Raw genomic sequence first — 25000 nt, 5'->3', positions numbered from 1 at the left:
GTATCTCAGTAAAGCTGTTACAAAAATTATTCCTCACTGCACACATTTCTGAGTAGCTGTTAAGATCTCTAGGGAAAGACCACAGTTCTGTATCAGTGGTAGGATGTGTGACACACAAATAAATTATTAAATATATTGTATTTGAGAGAAAGAGGGAACAGATACCACTTAATTTGTAGAATAATGTTTCAAGCTAGTTTTTAGAATAGAGAAAATATATCAGTAGATACTTTCCTTTTAATCTCGTCAACAAACCCTGAGCACCTGTCCTGCCCAACTGGAGACATCAGGAACTGCTTCCTTAAGGAGGTGCTACTGTGATATGTCTTGACGTATGTGCAGAAATTAGTACAGTAAGTCTTGCAGACAAATTCAGAGGCAGCAGCCAATGCACTGGCAGACAGATGTCGGGAACTGCACTCAGTCTGGAATTACTAAAGTGAGGGGTGTGTGTCAGAGAGGGAGAGAAATTCTCTCCTGTTAATACATAAAGATTCACCACAGGTTTTAAAAGCTTCGTGGTATTTCACAGTATGATTATATGCCATAAATTATTTAATCATTCCTATATTAATGGGTATTTAAATTGTTGCTTGATTTTGGCTATTTCAAATAATACTCCACTGAACATACTTATGCATATATCCTTGCAAACTTGTGAATGTAATTCTGTGTCAAAGGTTAGGCCTTGGTTTCAATAGCTTTGACAGATTTGAGCATTCACCTCAGGGCTGAGTTATGACCAATCATACTTCATTTACTGTATAATTTTTGAGTCTGCTGTATTGATTAAATCATAGATCTTTTCAGTTTCAGGTCAGTTAGGGCCTTTTTTCAGCCATGGTGAAACTTTGGCCTTTACCCTAAGTAAAGCCATCTATCTATATGGGAAGCCATGGGTGGATTTTGGGCAGAGGACTGACATGATATATACAAGTATTTCTAAAGATCACTCTGGCTATTGTGTCAAGAATAAAAGATAGAGAAGCAAGGACAGAAGTAGGAAAACTAGTTAAGAAGCTACTGTAGTAGTTCAGGCGGGAGATAATGGTGACTTGGACTGAAGGGGAAACGATAAAGAAAAATGATAGGATTCCAGACATTTGTTGAAGTTAGAGTTGACTTGATTTTCTAACAGATTGTTTGTCAGGGGCCTCTATATTAACTGTCAGATGAAAGTTCTAGCCCTTCTTAAGAGGACTGGGAAAGGTCTATGCTTAGTAGAAATGATCAAGAATTCTATTGGGGGCATGTTAAGTATGAAATGCTTATTAGTTATCCATGTGGGTTGGTGAGTAGGCAGTTAAGAGGTGAGGCTAGTGATTAGCATGGTCAATATTTTATTAATGAATGATTTATTAAATCATGGATAGGTAAATTAGGAAGGAAATGGATAAAGTTTAAAAGAGAACCAGAATTACAGTTAACTGCTTTATTACGACTCACATACACTGTCCTTTTCTCTCTGCTTGCAAGTAGGTCTTGTTTTGAATGGAATTGAGTTAAACTGGTAATAGATTGGAGAGGTAAAAGGGGGGAGAATACATTTGTATATGTATATGTCTCTCCGAATCTACCTGTATGTAAGATATGACGGTCCTCAGAAAAAGTTACTATTAATAATTTTACATATTCTGTCTTTGTGAAATTGCTTTATCAAAATGATTATAAAGAAAATCTCTTTTCATTTTGACTTGCATGTTAAATTAAAAATGTTTTCCCACAGGAATCTCTAATTAGCTGAGTTGGAAAACTTCTTAGCACTTAAGATATTAATCACTTTGTGGTGTACTGGCTATGTACATTCACCCAGCCATAATGACTTCATGGTCATTAGACCTCACCATTAGTAAAAAGGTTTGCCTTTTGAATGCATCATTTCTTTACTCCCCTACCATCCTCTCTGATCTTGGCTATCCTTTTCTTACTGACTATAGACTACATTTCCTAACTCTACTCCGCGTTCTCTGTTTCCAAGGTATCTTTACTGCCTTTTATCTGTATGTTACGGGGATACGCAGATTTGATAAAGCCTCATTCTTTCAATGGCATGAACTGCAACTTAATTATAGTAGTTCAAAAGGCTGCCAGTCTAGTCTTTGTCATTTATCCTCGTGATGAAATTTTCTTTAGGCAACTCACATGCTGGCACTGATTGCTTAATCCTGTAGATTTCAAAGGATCAAATCCAAGGTCATTGACAGATCTCACTGTTTTTTTCCAATTTGTTTGGTTAATAGACATCCTTATTTATACAAAAGCTTAATGGTTCACAAATATTTGAATAGTACATAAGCTATCCTATTTGAACTGTTGGTAATACTAGCACATGATGGACTTTAAAAATAGAGCAAGCTCAGAATTTCTCCAAGGCTTTAGCTTCAGCTCCTCTCAGGGTTATACAGCTCTAAAAGTCCATAGTATTGTGAGACATGTTAAACTCCAATAGGGTATTCTTTGACTGTTCCTAGAATGTTTAGTAAACCTCAGAGTAGCAATTTTTAAATTCAGAATTATTAAGAGAATCTACTTTTTAAATTGCTAACGTTCTTGTAATAATTGGCTAACTGATTAGATTTAGCGTGCCTTAACAAATTCCTAGAAAGTAAAATGGGCTTACTATTATTTTTTTTCCTTTGTTCAAAGAGAAAGGAATAAGAGGATCTAAAAGATTGATTAGAGAGATAGGTCAGAGACTGTTGAGAAACTGCTAACTAAACAACAATAAGGTAGTCAGAAAACTCTTGCTCTGAAAGGCATGTACACCACCTATGAGCGAATACAAGGACTTTTAATGTTTTTCAAGTCATGGGACCATGTTCTAACTTTAGTGGATATGGAGCTTTGAGAAGAGTGCAGACTCTTCTAAACTCTGTAGGTCTGACCATTATTAGTTTAAATTCTGACTGTAATAAAAACTTTTGGATTAGCGAGAATGGTACCAAGTTGTATCTTAGAGTGCTTAAACTTTTGTATGTCAGCAGTTCATGATAATACTATGTTTGGTTTTCCTAATAGTAATGATTAGAAACCCATGCTGATCTCTTTTATGGTTAGCCACACCTGTAACACAAGGCTAGCCACTTAAACCACCTGGAGACATCATTAAATGTTAGAGTTGAATCTGCACACCCAACTGTATGAAGTCATGTCCCTTGTGGAATATTAATCTTTCAAAGGCCACAGGAGAGAACTTTGCTCAAGACTATTCCTATTCCTTTGTTATTCAGGATCTTTACCACTACATTCTTAAAACCAGTAGGTTTCACAAGCATTTACAGCTTCTTGTCTCTTGTTAAAAAGAACCATTTATTAATTAGCTATGTGATTAGAGGCCTTAATTGTTTTTTGTCACTCTGAGTACTCTTTTGGCACACTGCGTGCATGCTAAGTTGCTTCAGTCATGTCTGACTCTTTGCAGCCCTGTGAACTGTAGCCCACCGGGCTGCTCTGTCCATGGGATTCTCCAGGCAAGAATACTGGAGTGGGTTGCCATGCCCTCCTCCAGGGGATCTTCCCAACCCAGGGATCAAACTACTACCAGCTTTATGAAGTGTCAGATATTGTTATCTGAAACTATCAGAAGTAAGGATCCAAGCTTTCCTGACTATATTAGACCCCTGAATACTGTCCAAACCTTAACCATTTACCTTTTATCTTTCCTGTGAGCGTCTTGGATTTGATCTGTTTTTTTCGTATCATCTCCACTTAGGATTCTGTCCTTTCCACATCCCTGATACATCTAACTTCTCTCCAGCCCTAAAACAGGTGTCCTCAGGATTTTTATACCATCAATTACAAGGAAAAAGATTTAATAAAAATAAACCAAGGGGGTTATTTACAGCTGATTCACATTGTTGTACAGCAGAAACCAACACAATATTGTAAAGCAATTGTCCTCCAATTAAAAATTTTTTTAAAAAAATCAAGAGAACTGTACACTTAAAACTGGTTAAGACAATACTTTTTGTTATGTGTATTTTACCACAAAAAAGTTTTTTTAATAAATAAACCAGGGGGAAATTTGAAGTCACGTTTTTACACAAAGTTGATATCTACTGCAGTATTAATATTGAATTAAAAAGCAGCCTTAGAGGCAGTCAAAAGATACAAACTTGCAGTTATGAAGTAAATAGTACTAGGGGTGCAATGTACAACATGATAAATATAATTAACACTGCTGTATGTTATATATGAAAATTGTTAAGAGTGAATCCTGAGTTCACATCACAAGGAAAAAACTATTTTTTGTTTCTTTTATTTTGTATCTATATGAGATGATGGATGTTCATTTTGGTAATTGTTTCATGATGTTTTTAAGTCAGATCATTATGCTATATACCTTAAACTTATACAGTAATGAATATCAATTCTGTCTTAATAAAACTGGAAACAAAATAAAAAGCAGCCCTAGAAATTATTTTGTGTATTAAGTATGTTTAAAACTGAGACCTAGAAAGATTAAGTGATTTGCATAAGAGCTGAGAATAGAGTCCAGTGTTTTCAACATTAGTGCATGTCCATTTTGGCGCTATCTTTAATTACTTCCTTGACTTAGGAATAGCCCTAACTAACCCCTCTGTCTGTTTTATCTTCCTGTAGAATTGAATCATAATTGGTTCTTCAGAACCATGTCTAATCTGTTGTCCCCCTTACCCAGCGCTGAACCTGGAAGGAGGAGGCAGTGGGCAAGGCTGGGTGCTGATAATGGACAAACTGGCTTGGAAAACATGATCATGTGACATGCTTCTGCCAGGAAACCAGACTAGTCTGTTTTGCATCATCTTATATAATAGAGCCAATAACTAATACAGTCTACGTGAGCAGTTGTTCTTCAGGGGGAATCAAATTGGTTTTGATATCTAAAAAATCATTCAGATGTGTAAAAATAATACAGGTGTACATATAATAGGAAACACGAAATACTGCATAAATTCTGTGGCAAAAGTATTCAAAAGATTTCTTTGTATAATTATAGTTCATTTTATAGCTGAGCAAACTTCTCTTTTCTAATACTGGGAACTTTATCAGTCATATTTTTCCTATAATAATGTTACGTAACTCCACAACTCAGTGATTTACGTCAACAGTTGTTTTTTGTCTGTGGGTCAGCTGGGATCACTTTATTTCAGGCTGTAGGTTGGATTCAGTCTGCTTCAATGTCTCTCATTCTGAGGCATGCTCTTCTCATGACACTCGGTAGAAACACATGGGATCAAGTCAGACCACACACTTTTCCCATGACCAAGCACAAAGGCCATAGGGCGAGGATATATACCATCTATTCTACTGGGAAGCATACAGCAGAGAGGATAGATACATATAATCTTTTTACAGGGGTGAAGTAAAGATACGGGAACAAAAATCTGCCACAGAAATATTTCACCTTTGTAATGTCAGTTTGTTACTGAATTAACCGTCCTCTTTGATTTTCTGAGTAGTTGAGCAAGTACCTAGGGTCTTGTTTTTTCCAGATAGTTCTTCCTTTTCACTGTTCTCCTTTCTCCACTTTGACAAATGACTTCACAATGTCATTCTTACCTGTGTAGGACCCCAGGAAACATACATTATAGTCAAGCCACTGGATGATAAATTAAGGGGCTTGACTTTTCCTGAACTTGTTTACCCAAGAAACTTGGTTTGCTCTGTAACTAACTTTATTGAGAGAGATTCCTTGAAAACTTGTTCTTTCCCAGCACAGTTTAAGCTACAGTCTTGAGTTCTCTGTGTAGATTTCTGAATGAACCCATCCAGCCTGGCTTCATTGTTTTCCACTCACAATTCACCCAAAGAAGTCAATGAAAAAAAAATAAATATATTTGCTGTTTGATTTATGAAGTGAATGACAACAATATCTTCGATCTCAAGTATGTGCTAACCTTGTGTCTTTAGAGTAGGTATATACAGAAACCAAAATGTTAAAATTAACATGTTTTTCCCTTCCTCATCTGCATCTTATTCTGTTTGTTTGGCTTTTAAATCCTAATTCCTAAAAATTGCATGGTTTGGTAAACCACAGCCTGTTCTTTCGCCTGTATTTCTTTCCTTCTTAAGAAATAATTGCATATCAAACTAGTTATCTGGATGTATTTATCTATGTAAAGAATGTGTTAGAAGTGTGACCAGATTGCATTTATAAATATTATTATAACACTACCATAAATTGAGTAAATAGCATACAACATCAGTAGTTCAGTTTAGAGTGACTCATTTATCAGTCCAGTGATATTCACTACTCAGAAATAATTCACAACAGACCTTGAGGCCATGTAAAGATGATAAAAATAGGTGAGATGAAAATACCTATTTAAGGAATTGTCTGGAATGTTTAATGCCATTGAGATGACATCATCACCTGGTAGTATTAAATATGAGTCTGGGCACTTTCCTAGGCTATTCAGTTGACATTAAAAAAAAATAAAATCTTAAAAGCAGTTCTGGTACAGTTAATGAAATGTTACTACATATATCAAAATCAGTAAGAAAACCAGCTATTGCTCTAAAATTATATTGAGTCTTTATAATGTTTTATACAATATCTCATCTTAACATCTGTAAGCCAGTATTACCTCATGACATCTATTGTCTTGAAGAGCTAGTTTTTATTATTTAACCTTCTTTTCTCATGTGTATTGTAAATTTGTTTGCATTATTAGGGACTGAGTTTTATTTCTTTCTGGCTCTCGCATCAGCCATCAGGATCGTTCCCATAGGGGTGCTTAAATTTTTTATTTGACTTTTTACTTGATGGAACTGTATTGCTTATTAACATAGAGTTCAGAGTTTCAGATTATTTTTAAGTGCTTCTAAATTGTGAGTTAGGTCAGGTCTCCCACCTACTTAAAACCGTTTACCAATTTCCCAATATTTTAAATATAGACTCCCTCTTTAGGCTTCTAAATTCTTGCTGAGTTTGACCTTGTTTCTTTTTGTTTCTTTTTTCTTTTTTGTTGTGTTCTTAAACTTCTTATTTTATATTAGAATATAGCTGATTGGCAATGTTGTGATAGTTTCAGGTGGACAGCAAAGGGAATATATACATGTATCCATTCTGCCCCAAACTCCCCTCCCATCCAGGCTGCCACATAACACTGAGCAGAGTTCCTGTGTGGTACAGTAGGATCTTGTTGTTTATTGACCTTGCTTTTTCAGTTTCCTCCTATGCCTCCCCCTTTTCTTTGATCTTTATGACTTAGCCTTGGATTGGTTTCTTCTGTTCTTGAATGCTTTTCTCCCGAGTTGAAATAGTACGTTCTCGTAAAGGCCTCTCCTGATCACTCTGTATAAAGTAGCCTCTCCCAGATACTTTCCAGAGGGTCACCCTATTTCTCTGGCATTTATTATACTTCATGATTATAATTTTTATCTCCTTATTTATTGTTGTTTACTCCACCCAAATAAAAGTTTCGTGAGGTCAAAATGCCAACGTAGTGGCTGACACAAAGAGGTCATTAAGGTGTTTGTTGAATGAGTGAATAAACAGATGACTGTTTACTTTAAACTCACAATAAAGTGTGACTTTCTTCCTTAATTTGATTCCATGAGAGAGAAAGCATTGTGCTTCAAGACAGATCTGAAAAGAATCAGTATGATTGAGGGCCCATGTCATCATATGCTACTATGCTTATTATTCCTGGGCTTCCCTGCTGGCTCAGACAATAAAGAATCTGCCTGCAATGCAGGAAACCCAGGTTTGATCCCTGGGTTGTGAAGATCCCCTGGAGAAGGGAATGGTTACCCACTCCAGTATTCTTGCTTTGGAAATCCCATGAACAGAAGAGCCTGGCTGGTTACAGCCCATGGGATCACAAAGAATTGGACACAGTTAAGCAACTAACAGTTTTGACTTTTCATTATTCTTTGCGATTGAATTTATTCTGATTCATAATTGAGATGTATCTGTGTGCTTTTTGAAGATCTGTACACATATATGGAAACTGGACCTCAAATCATGTTCTTTGTATATATTTATTTTTACAAGTCTTCTTTCTTGATTTTTCTATTAAATATTTCAAAACTGGAAATATAATTTTTTTCTAATGCTTATTTTGTGTCATAACTACCAGACTTATATCAGACACAGCAGAGAGTATGATGTTTTCATACAACAGGATAAAAATTGCTGTGTATAGATGGAAATCAATAGACTAGAATAGATACAGAAATAAAATACTCTTAGAAAGGTTCTATGCAATAAAGTTAGACTTCATCTGAGGAGCAGGTAAGGTAGGACATTCCCACAAAGAACAAATTTGAGGTTTATTACTGAAAAGTCAGAGTAGACAGGGGCCTAAATAACTTGTCCAATGTTATTCAGCAGTGAAAAGTAGAAACAGCATTCATAATCAGGGCTGTCTGATTCCGTAACTTTTTCTGCTATATTGATGTCTTCCTATGTACAAGGAAATCAGAAATTTATTTTACTTAAGTATTTTTCTAAAGATATGACAATTTTTGAAGTCATCTGCTTGTGTCCATACTGTCATCAGATATCACAATCTGTTGGCTTCTCTGTGGGGTTTACAAAACACATTAGAAAAGTTTGACCATATTCGCTTTTAATCATCCCTGAAAACTTAAATGTATAGTCAAAGAAGTTGATTGTAAATAATCTTTAAAACTTTCAGCTCTGTAACTAAAGGCTCATCTTACTTCTCAGAAGTCTGTGGTTTGTTTCAGTAGTTACACATAGCTTGAAGAACAGATGCAAACAGTCTAATGTAGGGAAATTGCTGAAAGCACAATTAAATTGCCAGAGTATACCACAAGCAACAATTTCCTTTAATTTTTGACAAACTCCCAATTTGAAATGATTATGTACTTACAGAAACAAACAGAGAAAAGCAACATGTTTTAAAAATCTATAGTTTCATATTCATAAATGTGTCTACATTAAAAGTTTAATGTAGTTTAATAGTATAAATAATATTATAGTCTAGTATTTTAAATTAGGATAACCCTCGTCATCCTAATTCAGTACAGATCATACGACTAATCTATTTTCTGTTCGTGTTTACAAGCGTAAGGTGGTACATGTATTAACGTGCCAAAAACTGATTTTCCGGTTTTTGTTTAATGGACCTCCCTTTCTTAATTATATTTTATCCAAGAGTGATTAGTTAGAACCAGCACAGACTACATTGACAAAGACCAGAGTCCTAATTTATAGTGAGATGGTTTTATTTTATAGTGATACTTTGTACTGATTAAAGGAAAGGAATGTTAGAGGAAAAGATGAATAAAGATTTGAATATGGGGCTTGAAGATAATGGATCTTCAGAGTATTTTTAAGAGAATAAATGAACCAATTTTGATTACCTTGTTAGAGCTTCAGGATTCATAATGGTCAGATTCCATAAAACACTATCTATCTTCAGATTTAGTCTTTGTAAATTTGTGGGTTAGGAATGTCTGACCAGGATTTAATCATCTGAGGTCATTTGGTTTTTTGTCTTTTTTTTTTTAAAGGCTATTTCACCATAGAATATTAAATTGGCATCAACATTTTTACTTTACTCCCAGATTACAGATTGATGAAATTACAAATTAAATCCTTTTAGCATAACATTAAGTATGTAATTGCCTAAAGTATTAATCTTTTCATCTATTACCCAGCTCCAGCTTTAAGGAATACTAATAATTTCTGGGGGAAGAGCGTTACCCTTTATGTCAGTCATTCAAAGAGTCTGACACTCCTGAAATTTGAGAAGAGTCACCTGACTGGGTTTCTCCACTTTGATAAGAGCCTTGGAAAGCTGCTCCTTATCCCAGGGGAAAGACAAAGGGTGCCGCGTGGGGTGGTTGGTGGTGATGAGGAGGACAACCATGGTGACGGTAGCAGCTAAGATTTACTGAGCATATATGAGCACAGTCATGCACTGTCTGTGAAATCTAGACTCTATAAAAGAAAGGTGAAAACTTTCATTAATTATACCATATAAAACTTAAATCTTGAAACCTATTTTGGGGCTTTGTGTTCACACGTGTCCAGTCGCTCAGTTGTGTCTGACTCTTTGCAACTCCATGGACTATAGCCTGCCAGGTTCCTCTGTCCATGGGATGTTCCAGGCAAGAATACTGGTGTGGGTTGCCATTTCCTCCACTAGGGGATTTTCTCCAGCCCAGGGATCAAACCCACATCTGCTGCTCCTGCATTGCAGGCGGATTCTTTACCACTGAACAATCTGGGAAGCCCAATTGGGGCTTTAGCTATACTTAATTCAGGGGTTGGTAGAAGATGATGCTTGAAATTTTGAGGTTGAGTGACTGTAAGATGATAGTTATAGTGACTTAGAAGGTGGTAGTGAAGTTTATAAAAAGAAAAATGAACTCAGTCTTGATAACACCACAGTAGCAGAAAGAAAATCTGTGTAGGTCCTCAATTGTGATAGTTATTGAAAGGTTAAATGCGCTTGCTAGATCTAGTGAAAGTCACTCAGTCATGTCTGACTCTTTGCCACCCCATGGACTGTATAGTCCATGAATTCTCCAGGCCAGAATACTGGAGTGGGTAGCATTTCCCTTCTTCAGGGGATCTTCCCAACACAGGGATGGAACCCAGGTCTCCCACATTGCAGGCAGATTCTTTACCAGCTGAGCCACAAGAGAAGCCCCTTGCTAGATCTAGAGGAAGTTCTAATCAGAGAATGAAATCCCTTAAGGAAGAATTTCCTAACTTTGAATAAATTAAGATTTTATAGACCCCCTTGAAATTGCACATAAAATTTTACATATGTCTTTGTATGTAAGTATAATTTTCATTAGATTCTGAATAGAATTTGTGACCAGAAAGTTCCAGGTCAGATGTTACAACATATTTTGACTGAAGTGACTGAAGAAGTACCCCCGAGAGTGGCAATAAATGAGAAGCATGTGAAAGAACACTAAAATCATCCAGTTAAGAATAAAGCAGACCAGGACTTCCCTGGTAGTCCAATGGCTAAGACTCCTTGCTCCCAATGCCGGGGTCCCAGGTTTGATCCCTGGTTGGGGAACTAAATCCCACATGCCACAACTAAGAGATCTCATTGGACACCTAAGACTCAGCGCAGTCAAATATATTTTAAAAAAAAAGAAAGAATGAATGAAGCAGATCAAAGATTATCCCTACAAAGGTAGGAGTTTAGATTAATTCTATGAGGGAAGGAGCACAGGAAAAGAACAGCAAAAGGCCAGAACTATGCTATGGTAGTCTTATGTGATTGAAGAGAAAGTAGAGACAATTAGTGAAAGAGATGGAGAAAAACCAGACAAACACAGAATCAACAGGAAGAGATGTTTATTTTGAGAACCAATGAAGTATAAACTAATAATTGAAAGGTCATAAGAGATGAGAACTGAGAAACTTTCCAGGGACATTAAAGCAGTGTTGGTGGAGTGTGAAATAAACCATATCACAGGGAAGAATAGCTTTCCTGGTGGCTCCGATGGTAAAGAATCTGCCTGCAGTGTGGGAGACCAAGATTTGATCCCTGGGTTGGAAAGATGCCCTGGAGAAGGAAATGGCTACCCACTCCTGTGTTCTTGCCTGGAGAATCCCATTGACAGAGGAGCCTTGTGGGCTAGTCCTGGGATCAAAAAGAGTTGAACACAACTTAGTGACTAACACTTTCACTTTCACAAGGAAGAATAAAGGAAAGAAAAAAAGGATAAGTGAAGCAAATAAGGCAAAATGTTGATAACTTTTCAATCTGGAGAATTACACTGTTTTCCCCACTTTCATGTATGTTTGAAACTTCTGTAATAAAAAAAATTAAATTTCAAATGCAAAAATACTTACTGCTGCTGCTGCTGCTGCTGCTAAGTCGCTTCAGTCGTGTCTGACTCTGTACGACTCCATAGACGGCAGCCCACCAGGCTCCCCCGACCCTGGGATTCTCCAGGCAAGAACACTGGAGTGGGTTGCCGTTTCCTTCTCCAGTGCATGAAAGTGAAAAGTGAAAAGGAAGTTGCTCAGTTGTGTCTGACTCTTCGCGATCCCATGGACTGAAGCCTACCAGGCTCCTCCGTCCATGGGATTTTCCAGACAAGAGTACTGGAGTGGGGTGCCATTGCCTTCTCCAAAAATACTTACTAGGATGTATTTATTCCTGTGTTAGCCTTTATCAGGTGCACACATGCTAAGTCACTTCAGTCGTGTCCGACTCTTTGCGACCCCATGGACTGTAGCCTGCCAGGCTCCTCTGTCCATGGGATTCTCCAAGCAAGAATACTGGAGTGGGTTGCCATGCCCTCCTCTAGGGGATCTTCCTGACCCGGGGATTGAACTTGCATCTCCTGTGGCTTCTGCATTGCAGGCGGATTCCTTACCACTGAGCTACCAGCGAAGCCCAGCCTTTACCACAGTTTATTGTAATTGCCTGTTTATTTGTCTGTACCAGTATTTCTCAAATTGTCAGTATTGAAAGACCAGTGTTTTTTTGATTGGCCAATCTGTCACAGACCATGATGTTTATCAAAATACGATAAAAATCAATCATAAGAGCAAAACTGGGGGGAAGGACATACAAAATATAGGGCTTATCTGGTGGCTCCGATGGTAAAGAATCTGCCTGCAATGTGGGAGACCAAGATTTGATCCCTGGGTTGGTAAGATGCCCTGGAGAAGGGCATGGCAACCCACTCCAGTATTCTTGCCTGGAGAATCCCATGGACAGAGGAGCCTGGTGGGCTACAGTCCAAGGAGTCACAAAGAGTCCAACATGACTGAGTGACTAACACTTTCACACGTACAAAATATAGCCTTAAAAAGGCTTGTTGGGACTTCCCTGGCAGTCCAGTAGCTAAGACTCCTCGTTCCCCGCTCAGGGGGCACAGGTTCAGTCTCTGGTCAGGGATCTAGGTCTCACAGGCTGCAGCTAAAGATCCTGCACGCTGCTGCTGCTCAAAGACCGAAGACTGCATGTGCCACAACTAAGACATAGTGCAGCCAAATACATAAGTCCTTTTAAAGTTTCGTTATTAACACCAAAAAACATAAAATTAACAATCAAGAACAAATGTAAATCTAGGAAAGAATTTTTTAGAACTATCCCTTCATCAAAAATACATATAGAGATTCAATATGCAATTCATATAGAGAATTCCTATTTCACTTATAAGTGTTTTTCTGTAACCGTAATTAAGTATTTTTTTAATCTGAAATGCATGCTTTTTGAATGTTATCTTTAAACCTTGTGCATTAATTTGAGTTGGATTGATAACAGTGCCCCTCATGGGGATGATAATTTGCAGTCCCAGGTTTTTACCTCGGTTATTTTCTGATCTCTGGGGGTTAGTTCTGGGGGTAGTCTGCACTGCAGAAATCATAAAGAGTAGGGAAGAGCATAGATATGCTGAAATACTTGATGGGATTTTTGCTTAAGAAGTGAAAATTCCACCTCTGTAAATGGTGTCTTACTCTCTGGAACATGAATGTTCTCATTTTTCTCACAGTGTTATAGGTTTATTGACATGTGATGACTGTAGCTTCAGACATACCCCTACTTTGTTTTACAGACTATCCCTTCCTGCCAAGCTACAAAGCTTTTTAACACCCTTGGCTATAGTAGTTCCAGTTTGGACTGATCACTTCAAAAAACCATCAGTTACTGTAGATTCTATTGTGCGTCCCAGGACTCATTTTGTAGGCAATAGTTTGGGTTATTTTTCTGCATATATTTACATGTACTTATTCATATTGCATCTGTTAAGTTTCTCTGTGTTGTCAAAAATCTCAAAAAAATTTTTTCCATTGATCCACATTGACTCAGAATTTTCAACAGGAAAAAAATTCTGTTTGGAAAAGTCAGTCATTTGTCTGTGGAAAGATTGTCTCATTTAGTGATACAGTTTAAGTAGCATTTATCTAGACTCTTAGGAAGGTTATAACTAGTCAAAAGATAATCCCTTACATAAAACCTACTGCATTCCCCTTGGGAATTTGCATTTGCCCTTAATTAACCTATGTCCCTGCTCATCCAGAGAAATGAGGCTCCAGTTTACTATTATGAATAGAAAGCACATTGTTCACTTGCCAATGTATCTAGAGTCACTCTGATGATAGTTTGGACATTTTGGCTGAAAAGTCTACAGATTGGTTCTTAAGTGATCCTTTTTCCCCTCTTACAAGTATGAATGGCTACTGTGTGCTCTGTAAAGGCAAAAGGGAGTTGTGACAAACTCATCTCAGTCTGTTAACAGTACATGTATAAAAATATATAAAAGTTCACTCACATTTAAAGCCTGTAACATATAGAGTAGAGCACTCCTGCTCCATACTTTGATCATATTGTTTTTGGAATGTTTCATGATACCATCTGTATTAAGACCTTAGTCAGCTGTGTATTCAGTATTTGACCTCTGCTGTTTTGTGCATAGTGCAATAAACAGTGTGGGAAGTACAAAAGAGAATGATATGGGTCTATCTTCAAGAAGCTTAAATGAAGGGATCTTTTATATTTTCTAATGCACAGAGTATTAGAATAAGGGCTGCATGTATCTGCACGTTAGATGTTTATGCTATGCATACAAATAATGAAAGTACGAGCCAGTGTGTTATAAGTGAGAAGGAGTCCAGAGGAGAGTGATTATTAAATACTACCTAAGAGATGGCTTAGACGATAAAGCGTCTGCCTGCAATGCAGGAGACCTGGGTTCGATCCCTGGGTCGGGAAGATCTCTGAAGAAGGAAATGGCAACTCACTCCAGTATTCTTGCCTGGAAAATCTCATGGCTGGGGCCTGGTAGGCTACAGTCCATGGGGTCACAAAGAGTCGGACACGACTGAGCGACTTCACTTCACTTTTTCACTTGAGAGATGAGGGACTGTTTCAGGACAAGGTGGCGTTTGAGCAGGGTTTTGAAAGGATATTTAGGACTTTAGCAGGAGTCTAATAAAGAAGTTTGATACAGTTTTTTAAAAATGTTTTTCAAAGATTCTAGTACCAGAGCAACCATGCACTTACCAATTGTCTGAATTCAGCCAGATCACTTGGTGCCTTGAGTTTCCTCATCTACAAAACGGGAATTAGAGTAATAGTTATCATAGAGGACTTTTAGGAAGATTAAGCGAGATACTGTGATATGAACATGCTTGATAAACTGTAAAGTGCTATACAAATGTTAGTAAACTTTATAGTAAATATTGAGGATGGCATTAGCCAAAAAGATGGAATTAGAAAACCAGTAAAACCACAAAGCCTAGAGCAGAAAATACGTGACGATGACTGTGAATATTAATGCACTCATACAGTCCTAACTTCAGAAAAAAATCTTAAACTGAAAAGCCTTTCAGGTTTGATGTTGACCCCATTTTCCTGAAAAGATCATGTCGGAGGCCTGTCAGATCTTCAGGTGAAACTTGAATAAATTGTAATGTTTAGTTCTATTGAACTCATATAGAATTAATTTTCAAATAAAATACTTTAATAGATATTATAATATTGCACAGAAAGAGCTAATGTATCTTGCAAAGTATACTTGTTTAGAGGACATGGTTTTGAGAACAAGTCTGCATGTTTTAGGGTAGATCAGCATTGCTCCCCTGAACAAGATAACAAGGTGTGAATTATTTAAGCTACTTCCAGGGACTGTTGTATCTTCTATTACAGATGGTTTGTCCAATAACTTCACAAATGGTTGTTTAAAGGAAGAATGTCCCTTGTCTGATGAGAAGTCCAAGAATTTATTTATGTTCTTTGTTTTAAATAAATTTTATTTTTAAAAGATGGTTAGGAAAAGTATTCAAAATTTATTACAAAGAGCAAAGAGAATGTTGAGACTTTAAAATGCATTTTTAAAAAATGGAAGTACAGTTTTTTATTTTTAATTTTTATTGGGGTTTAGTTGATTTACGGTGTTGTGTTACTGAAGTCTAGCTGATTTGCAATATTGTTAGTTTCAGGTGTACAACATACTGATTCCATACTTTTATAGATTATACCCCATTTAAAATTATTGTAAAACATTGGCTGTATTTTCCTGTGCTGTACAGTAAATATATCCTTGTTGCTTATTGATTTTGTACATATTAGTTTGTACCTCTTAACCTAAAGAAGCTTTTTGAATTATGCTGTATTATGCCAATTGCTGTTGTCTGGTCTTGGGCTCTGTCCACTTATCCAGACTCCAGTGAAATGTGATTGGAGTTATTTTTCTCAGGACAAGGAACTTGGAAACTGTTTTACTTCAACCCTAACTCTCATTATTAAAAGAAGTTTTTGAGGGGAAAAAAAAATCCTGATACTGACAGTGGGTTGTTTTTTTTTTGTTTGGGTGTGTGTGAGTAATTCTAAATTCTTTCTCCTTTTACAGACTACCTTGCTAACCATGGCCGGTTAAATGAGTCTGAGGCCAGGCGCAAATTCTGGCAAATCCTGTCTGCTGTTGATTACTGTCACGGTCGGCAGATTGTGCACCGTGACCTCAAGGCTGAAAATCTCCTGCTGGACAACAACATGAATATCAAGATAGCAGGTAACTGGGACACTGCTGGCTCTGACGCGGTCAGGCGTGAGCCGCAGCGCTGGGGGTGCGCAAACAGACCTGCAGGCGGAGGTTCAGAAGTGCTCCCACCTGGGACGTCACCCCCTCTCAGAGTATTTTATCTGTTCCTTAGTCCTGCGTGTAATGAAAAGTAAGGGGAAAAAGAAAAGGGAACTAAGCTCAACACGCAGCGTGGCAAGACTCCGACTAGGCTCTGATCTGCATCCTCAGTCTGGTTTGTGCTCAGGCCCCTCTGTGGTGCTCCGCTGAGAGTGTGAGTGTTTGGAGAGGCCGAGGGGGCTGCAGGAGCAGCGAAGGTTGCGGCGCTCTGCCCTGCTCTCTTCAGTATGACTGGTGGCTGGAGAGAGGTCGCAGACAGAAATAAGACAGAGGAGGTGACCACAGGAGAATGAGAGTGCTGGGGACACAGAAGCACCTTGCCGCCTTCTGATACAGTGGGGTTTTGACTTACAACATGGAGAATAAGATTATTTTTGCTAGTTTTTCCTTCTACCCTTTTCACAATTAACAAAGACTTTTATAGTTTATATTCCAAGTTTACTTATTCACATGGTCAAAACTCTCAGTCAGTCAGTAATTATTTGTGTGTCAGGTACTGTGCTGTGCTAGGTACTAAGGATACAAATCAAAAAGTCATTTCTTGTGATCTTAAAAGCCTAGTGGGGAAGTAAGAATAATGAAAATATAACATGATACGTGCCCAAAACTGTAATACAGACTGCAATAGAAGTACAGGTGTCAGAACATCAGTCTACTTGAGAAATCAAGAAGCTGCACAGAGAAGAAACTACTTGAATTCAAGCTTGAGAGATGAGTCAGAAGCTTGCCAGGGAGATAAACAGAAGTAGGATATTACAGACAGGCAGGCCAACTGTGTAAATATCACAGGTAAAAGAGAGAGAAAGAGATTGAGATTGAAATGGTGGGGAATGATTGCTCACTATTAGGTAAATATAAAATCTGTAGGCATGAGGGGGTTGATACAGGAAGAGCAGGTCGGCAACGGTCAGAATATGAAAAGTCTTGAAGACCATGGAAAAGACAGTAGAGTTTATTCTGCAGGTAACCTGTTGGAGCTTTTTGGGTGGGGTGGGGATGGAGTAGGACTGGATAAGATGACCAGATTTGCATTTTGGAAGGATGTCTCACTCTGCCACAGAGTGCAGACAGGTGGCAGATATGGGTGAGGCTGGGCAGGAGACTAAATCAGGAATCTGATGCGTTTGTCCAGTTAAGAAAATGTGGGCGTGCACCAGAGAAGCAGCAGCAGAGTCTGCAGGTGTGGGAAGTAGAGAGGTTTGTTTCGGTTAGAGTTTGGAAGAGCATCAAGGGCACAAAGCAAAAGTTTAGCAGAGTTACAAGAGGTGGCGATTTGTCCTAGGTTTATTAAAAAGGGACAGACATCCACACAAGAGAGGCTGAGCAAGAAATGGATGACTAACTTGGGTGGATACCCACTGGACTAAGTTTAGGGACAAAGCAAATGCCTTAATTTGCTGCATCGTGGTATAAAATAGAAGCGAGAAGCCTCTGATTCATGCATTTAGCTGGCCTATTTCTATGCCATTTATCATCAGTTTTTGTCTTAGACATTTAGGGAAGGCAAACAAATTAATTTTACTTACTTTTTTTACTTATTTTACTTTAATTTTGATAATTCATATTAAATGCCACTGTTATGTATGCTTCAAGGAATAATGGATTTTTCATTCTGTAGTCTTTGATTTTTTTTTTCCTCTAATAGAATTACCTAAATAAGACAGCATTTTTATGTTAATTTGCTACATTCCCATTATATATATAAAGATTTGTATTGATTTGTCTTTTTGTTTTAAAAATGTAGTATTAGTGTTTATGTAATTTAAATGCAATATTAGTGGTTCTGTAATTTATAATGTATATTCATTTCTCCCACTTTTCGTTTTCTTGTGGCCCTTCCTTTGGTCCCATTCATTTCACTTTTTTTTGCAAACCTTCTGTGGTGCACACCACTGGAATTTTCTGTTTACTTCTCTTTGAAAACATCAGCTGCCCCAAAGTTGTCCTTGTCAGAGAAGGCTCTTGGTTTATTTTGGGTTTTTTTTTGAGGGGGCGGTTCTTTACTCTGTAAAAAACAATACCTTTATTAAACGAGTTCTGGGAGTCATTTCACGCAGAGAAAGAAATGTTAGAGGTGGGAGTCATATATTATAGGAATTACAAAGTGCTCTGTCACCAACACGTCAAAATAGAGCACCAAAGAAACTTGCAAACAGAATATGCAGAATATTCCATTAAGGTTATTAGCAAGTTTTGCCTGGCTACAGTAATGTCTTCTGTAATTCTCACCTGTAGGTAGATAAACTTAGTATTTCTATCATTATGTGAAATCTAGTTATTTGTTTGTTTTTGCTATTTTTATTTTTGAATACTTGAACTTCAAAATCCTCTCCTTTTCATCTGGAAGACAGGTGAAATGTCAGAAACCTACAGTTGTTCTCTCTGGTGAAGCTAGTGTAACAGCTAACGTTTACTGAGCCTTCACTATCTTTAGGCACCCTGCTATGTACTTGTGTCATTTAACCTTCACAGCAACCCTAGGAGCTGCGTACCTATTGCCAGTTTTTAGACGAAAAGCTGAAACACAAGAGAAATTAAGTCACCTGCCAAGGTGCCTCAGATAATAAGCAGCAGCCCTGGAGTTCAAGCCTGGTCTCTCTGACCACGGCATGAGTGCTTCTTGCAGCTCACCAGCTTGGTTTATCAGTTATTCCTGAGGGAGTGCTCACTGACTGAATTTTGGATTCTATCATTCCGTATTTATACATTTAGTGTCCTTGATTCTGTGTCTCACAAGTGGATACACACACATACATGTACATGCAATTTAGCTAAGCATTCAAATTTCCTTCCTGCCCACATTTTTTTCCTCTGTCACCCTCACCACCATTGACCCCAAATTTCAGCAAATGTTTATTAAGCATCTACTACGCTCCTCAGCTAAGTCCTAGAAATTCAGGTGTTTCGAGGAAAAAACAACAGCAGTGCAAAAAAGCTCAACTCTGCTCTTACCTCAAGGAGTTAATCTGTTCAGAACCAGACCTTTAAATGAATACAGCACAAAAAGATAATTGTCATACAACCCATGAGGCTAGAAGATTGTGCCTGGAAGAATGAGGAAAGGCATTAGAAAGACTTTATAAAGGAGGGAGGCATTTGTGGTGGGATTGGCAGGGAGAAGGAGAAAGGAAGAGAGTTAGCTGAGGAGGTGAGGTAGGGATGGCAGCTTCAGGCAGAGGCAGGCAGGCCAGAGAACTCAGTGTGAAGGGAAGCTGCAGACAAGAGCTAGTGGAGAGGAAGCGTCAGTGAGGAGTGATAGGAAAAGAGCCTGGACAGGTAGCCATGCGGGATCATGAAGGATTCCACACACCCTCAGATGTGTAGAAGTGTTCCTAACACATGTAGGAAAGATGGGGCTCCGTGGAAAAATTACAGAACCTCAGAATAAAATACCAAAAAATTATTCCCTCAAATTATACATTCTGTGTTTATTCTGCTTATGAACATCTCTTACTAAATGGGCTGAATAAATAAACTGTTTTAGCCATGCTGTATGTTGAAATTGGACTTTGCAGGTGGCGCTAGTGGTAAAGAATCTGCTTGTCAATGTGGGAGACACAGGAGGTGTGGGTTTGATCCCTGGGTTGGAAAGATCCCCTGGTGTGGGAAATGGCAACCCACTCCAGTATTCTTGCCTAGAAAATTCTATAGACAGGGAAGCCTGAGGGGCTACAGTCCATGGGTCACAGAGTTGGACATGCCTGAGCACATACTCATGCGCGCGCGCACACACACACACACACACACACACACACACACACAGTGAAATTAAAGAGAAGTGTAAACCAAAACTAGGTTTAAATTAAAATATTTGCCTCTGTTTATAAGACAGAAAATGGAATGGAAATATCAAACATGGTTTATTTTAATAAATACAGAATCTTGGCTTTCAAATCAGATTCTCTTTTATGCTTCTCTAAAGAGATCAAATTGCCAGCATCCACTGGATCATCGAAAAAGCAAGAGAGTTCCAGAAAAACATCTGTTTCTGCTCTATTGACTATGCCAAAGCCTTTGACTGTGTGGATCACAGTAAACTGTGGAAAATTCTTCAAGAGATGGGAATACCAGACCACCTGACCTGCCTCTTGAGAAACCTATATGCAGGTCAGGAAGCAACAGTTAGAACTGGACATGGAACAACAGACTGGTTCCAAATAGGAAAAGGAGTACGTCAAGGCTCTATATTGTCACCCTGCTTATTTAACTTATATGCAAAGTACATCATGAGGAAACGGTGGGCTGGAAGAAGCACAAGCTGGAATCAAGATTGCCGGAAGAAATATCAATAACCTCAGATATGCAGATGACACCACCCTTATGGCAGAAAGTGAAGAGGAATTAAAAAAGCTCTTGATGAAAGTGAAAGTGGAGAGTGAAAAAGTTGGCTTAAAGCTCAACATTCAGAAAACGAAGATCATGGCATCTGGTCCCATCACTTCATGGGAAATAGATGGGGAAACAGTGGAAACAGTGTCAGGCTTTATTTTTGGGGGCTCCAAAATCACTGCAGATGGTGACTGCAGCCATGAAATTAAAAGACGCTTACTCCTTGGAAGAAAAGTTATGACCAACCTAGATAGCATATTGAAAAGCAAAGACATTACTTTGCCATAAAAGGTCTGTCTAGTCAAGGCTATGGTTTTTCCTGTAGTCATGTATGGATGTTAGAGTTGGACTGTGAAGAAAGCTGAGCGCCAAAGAATTGATGCTTTTGAAGTGTGGTGTTGGAGAAGACTCTTGAGAGTCCCTTGGACTGCAAGGAGGTCCAACCAGTCCATTCTGAAGGAGATCAGCCCTGGGATTTCTTTGGACGGAATGATGCTGAAGCTGAAACTCCAGTACTTTGGCCACCTCATGTGAAGAGTTGGCTCATTGGAAAAGACTGTGATGCTGGGAGGGATTGGGGGCAGGAGGAGAAGGGGACGACAGAGGATGAGATGGCTGGATGGCATCACCGACTCGATGGACGTGAGTCTCAGTGAACTCCGGGAGTTGATGATGGACAGGGAGGCCTGGCGTGCTGCGATTCATGGGGTCACAAAGAGTCAAACATGACTGAGCGACTGAACCGAACTGAACTGAACGGAACTGAATGGGTAAAAGACTTCAGGTACTGGTGAGCCCTGGATTCACCCACGCCTGTATATGCTCATCACCTCAATTATGAGACCTCCAGCCTTCACAGAATACAAGTGTTGAGACATTCAGAATCAGAGGCAGAATGCAAAGAAATTTTGGCTTTCATTAGTTTTAATAATTGCAGTACTGTTTCCTCCATGCTATTTTGGCTATGACTCTGCAGGCATTAACTTGAGAATAAATTGATGAAAAACACTTAGTTTTATTTTTCAACTTTCCTAATCTGAAATGCTTATGATGAATACTTAGATAAGAATTAATATGTATGAATTACTCAGAGAAAGTTTTCAAAAAATATCAGCAGTCAGACAAGCCGTCACATAAAGCATGTGGAGTTTGATATCAGACAGTACTGGTGCAAATTCTAGCTGTGCCATTTGTTAGCTGTGTGATCTTGGGCTGATTATTTAACTTCACCAAGCCTGGGTTTCCAAATCTATTAAACAGAGATTAATCTGTTTGTCAGGAACATTGTAAGGATTAGTGATAATGTTAAACACAGGGAGCTTGTAGGTAAGATTATGGGCTCTGGAGCCAGGCTACCTGGGTTTGAACCCTGGCTCTGCACTTTACTAACTGCGTGACCTTGGGCATGTTACTTAATCTCTCTGTCCTCAGTTTCTTTATCAGTTAAAAGGGAGTGATGGAAGTTCATATCTCATAGTGGTTATTAGTTAATATTTGCATACTTCTGAGAACAGTGCCTGGTACATAGTTAGTACTAGTCAAGTGTTTGTTAAATAAATTGTTAACTAAAATTCCTGGCAGCATGTAAACAGTAAAAGGTATTTGTATTCAATGTATAATTGATTCCATGTGAAAACAAATCTTAAAAATTGATAGCCATATAACCCCCCCACCATGTCTTTTTAATTACCAAGACTTAAAGTCTTATCAATGCAAATCCAGAGGTACAAGGAAGGTTTATCACTTATATTCTAAATTGTTTCTGCTTGATGCAAATTAATATATTTTCCTAAGAGGGACCTTCAGTGTAATTAGTTGTGTGTAATAAGCCTAATAAATCTAACCTGTGCATCACAGGTCTCTTGTCTTCCGCCCAAGAGGAATACTTCCTTTCTGAACTGACCTGTAATCTATAAGTAGCCCATCATCTCTCCTGATTGCTTCTAGCAATCTTCCTGCTTACTGGAAGAACTGGAGATCAGATTTCTGTATATATAATTCTAGTTTTCTGCCCTGGAACCAAAAGAGGGTGGGATAGGCTGAAACAGGTTTTGTTAGAAAGTCTTTATTAAAAGTCTTCCATTTGTTATCCTCCTGCCCCTAGTATTATGTAAAATGTGCAGAGAGCTTTGCATCAGCAAACGGAGTGAGGCCTTGTCTTTATCCTTCAAGCCTGCTTAGCCCTGGCCACGTATTAAGCCTGGAACATGGAAGGTGGCTCAAAGGCTTCTATTTCCTTTTGTCTTGTTTCTCCCCTCTTCATTTCCTTCCTCCTCCCCACTCCATTTTGGGCAGAGGAAGAGCATTTAATTCACTTCTCAGCTCACTAAACTCTCTCACTGGACAAATAGACGTCTCACCACGGTCAGTAGGATCACGTTTCATGTCAGCTGTGATGATTGTTCTTGTGTCCTCCTGTCAGGTAGGGAGGGGGTGACTGATGTTTGGAAGTGAACTGTGCAGCTGGCCTTCTCTTGCCGGTGGCCAACAAAATACACGTTGATGTCAGCGATGGCTGATTGGCATTCAGTTTGTGCAGTGGGTCCGGTCTGGCTTCACACTCTACTACCTTTCATTTGTCAGCTTTCATTTCCTCATAATTGTCTTCTCTCCTATTATAATAACTGCAAAAGACATGTAACTCTTCAGCAAGACTGGATATCTGAATTCTACTGGCAATTTTAGAAACAAGGATAAATTTAACACTAAAGCCATCTGCTTCTCTGTAGGAGGATTTTTAAAATTATAAATTAGACATTATAACACACTATTGGAGATTAAAAGTTGCCTGGGTTGTGTTGATTCCTGGAAATCATTTACTTTTTTCTTAGCTTGAAGACTGGTTTTCAATGTTTTGGTTACTTTTTTCTCTTTTAAAAAAATGACTTGAAATAGTTTACCTAAGGACTTCTATTAGTCTTTGACATGTGAATGTTAAATCCTGAAAGTATTTAGTAATTCTATTTCACAACAATAAACAGTGACAAGCTGTTCAACATCTTCTGTATCTTTTTCACGACCTCTGTTTTATTCTTTATGTCCTGACTACTGGAAGAGTGGTCAGGGGACCAGCATGAGCATCACTTTGGAGCCTGTTAGGACTACAGACTCTTGAACTCCCCTACCCCAGGCCCTGAATCAGATCCACATTTCAGCAGTTCCCCAGGTGATTTGTATGCATGCTAATATTTGATCTGTTTCACTCTGACAGTATTCACTAATGTGCTTTGTTCCCATCAGACAGTAATCATCAGGATCAGCTTATTTACTCTTTGTTCAGTTCAGTCACTTAGTCGTGTCTGACTCTTTGCGACCCCATGGACTGCAGCACGCCAGGCCTCCCTGTCCATCACCAACTCCTGGAGCTTATTCAAACTCAGTCCGTTGAGTCGGTGATGCCATCCAACCATCTCATCCTCTGTCATCCCCTTCTCCTCCCACCTTCAATCATTCCCAGCATCAGGGTCTTTTCAAATGAGTCAGTTCTTCGCATCAGGTGGCCAAAGTATTGGAATTTCAGCTTCAGCATCAGTCTTTCCAGTGAATATTCAGGACTGATTTCCTTTATGACTGACTCGTTGGATCGCCTTACAGTCCAAGGGACTCTCAAGAGTCTTCTCCAACACCACAGTTCAAAAGCATCAGTTCTTCAGCACTCAGCTTTCTTGATAGTCCAACTCTCACATCCATACATGACCACTGGAAAAACCAAAGCTTTGACTAGACGGACTTTTGTTGACAAAGTAACCTCTCTGCTTTTTAATATGCTGCCTAGGTTGGTCATAACCTTTCTTCCAAGGAGCAAGCGTCTTTGAATTTCATGGCTGCAGTCACCATATGCAGTGATTTTGGAGCCCAGAAAAATAAAGTCTGTCACTGTTTCCACTGTTTCCTCATCTATTTGCCATGAACTGATGGGACCAGATGTCAGGTTGCTTACTCTTTGTAAGGCCTTGTTATTCCTAAAACATTAGCCCTCTGCTAATGGTGTTTGGGCAATGAAAATTTATGTAACTTAGTGATAACAGTAATAATAGTTGGTTTTTCTTATCAGGAAGATTTGGGTCAATCAACCACTTTAAAAATA

At 38.5% G+C, this 25000-nt stretch overlaps 1 protein-coding gene across 1 annotated transcript in view; it reads left to right on the top strand.

The window, feature by feature from the left end:
• Nucleotides 1-25000, top strand: part of SIK2 (salt inducible kinase 2) — a 132809-nt gene that overhangs the window by 72975 nt on the left and 34834 nt on the right. Inside the window, exon 4 of the mRNA XM_018059798.1 lies at nt 16294-16455. Within this exon, the coding sequence (XP_017915287.1) occupies nt 16294-16455 (162 nt within the window). The remainder of the gene's footprint in view (nt 1-16293; nt 16456-25000) is intronic.

The sequence above is a fragment of the Capra hircus genome, chromosome 15 (assembly GCF_001704415.2).
Source record: "Capra hircus breed San Clemente chromosome 15, ASM170441v1, whole genome shotgun sequence".
Lineage (NCBI taxonomy): Eukaryota > Metazoa > Chordata > Mammalia > Artiodactyla > Bovidae > Capra > Capra hircus.
This window is presented reverse-complemented; position numbering and strand designations above follow the sequence as displayed.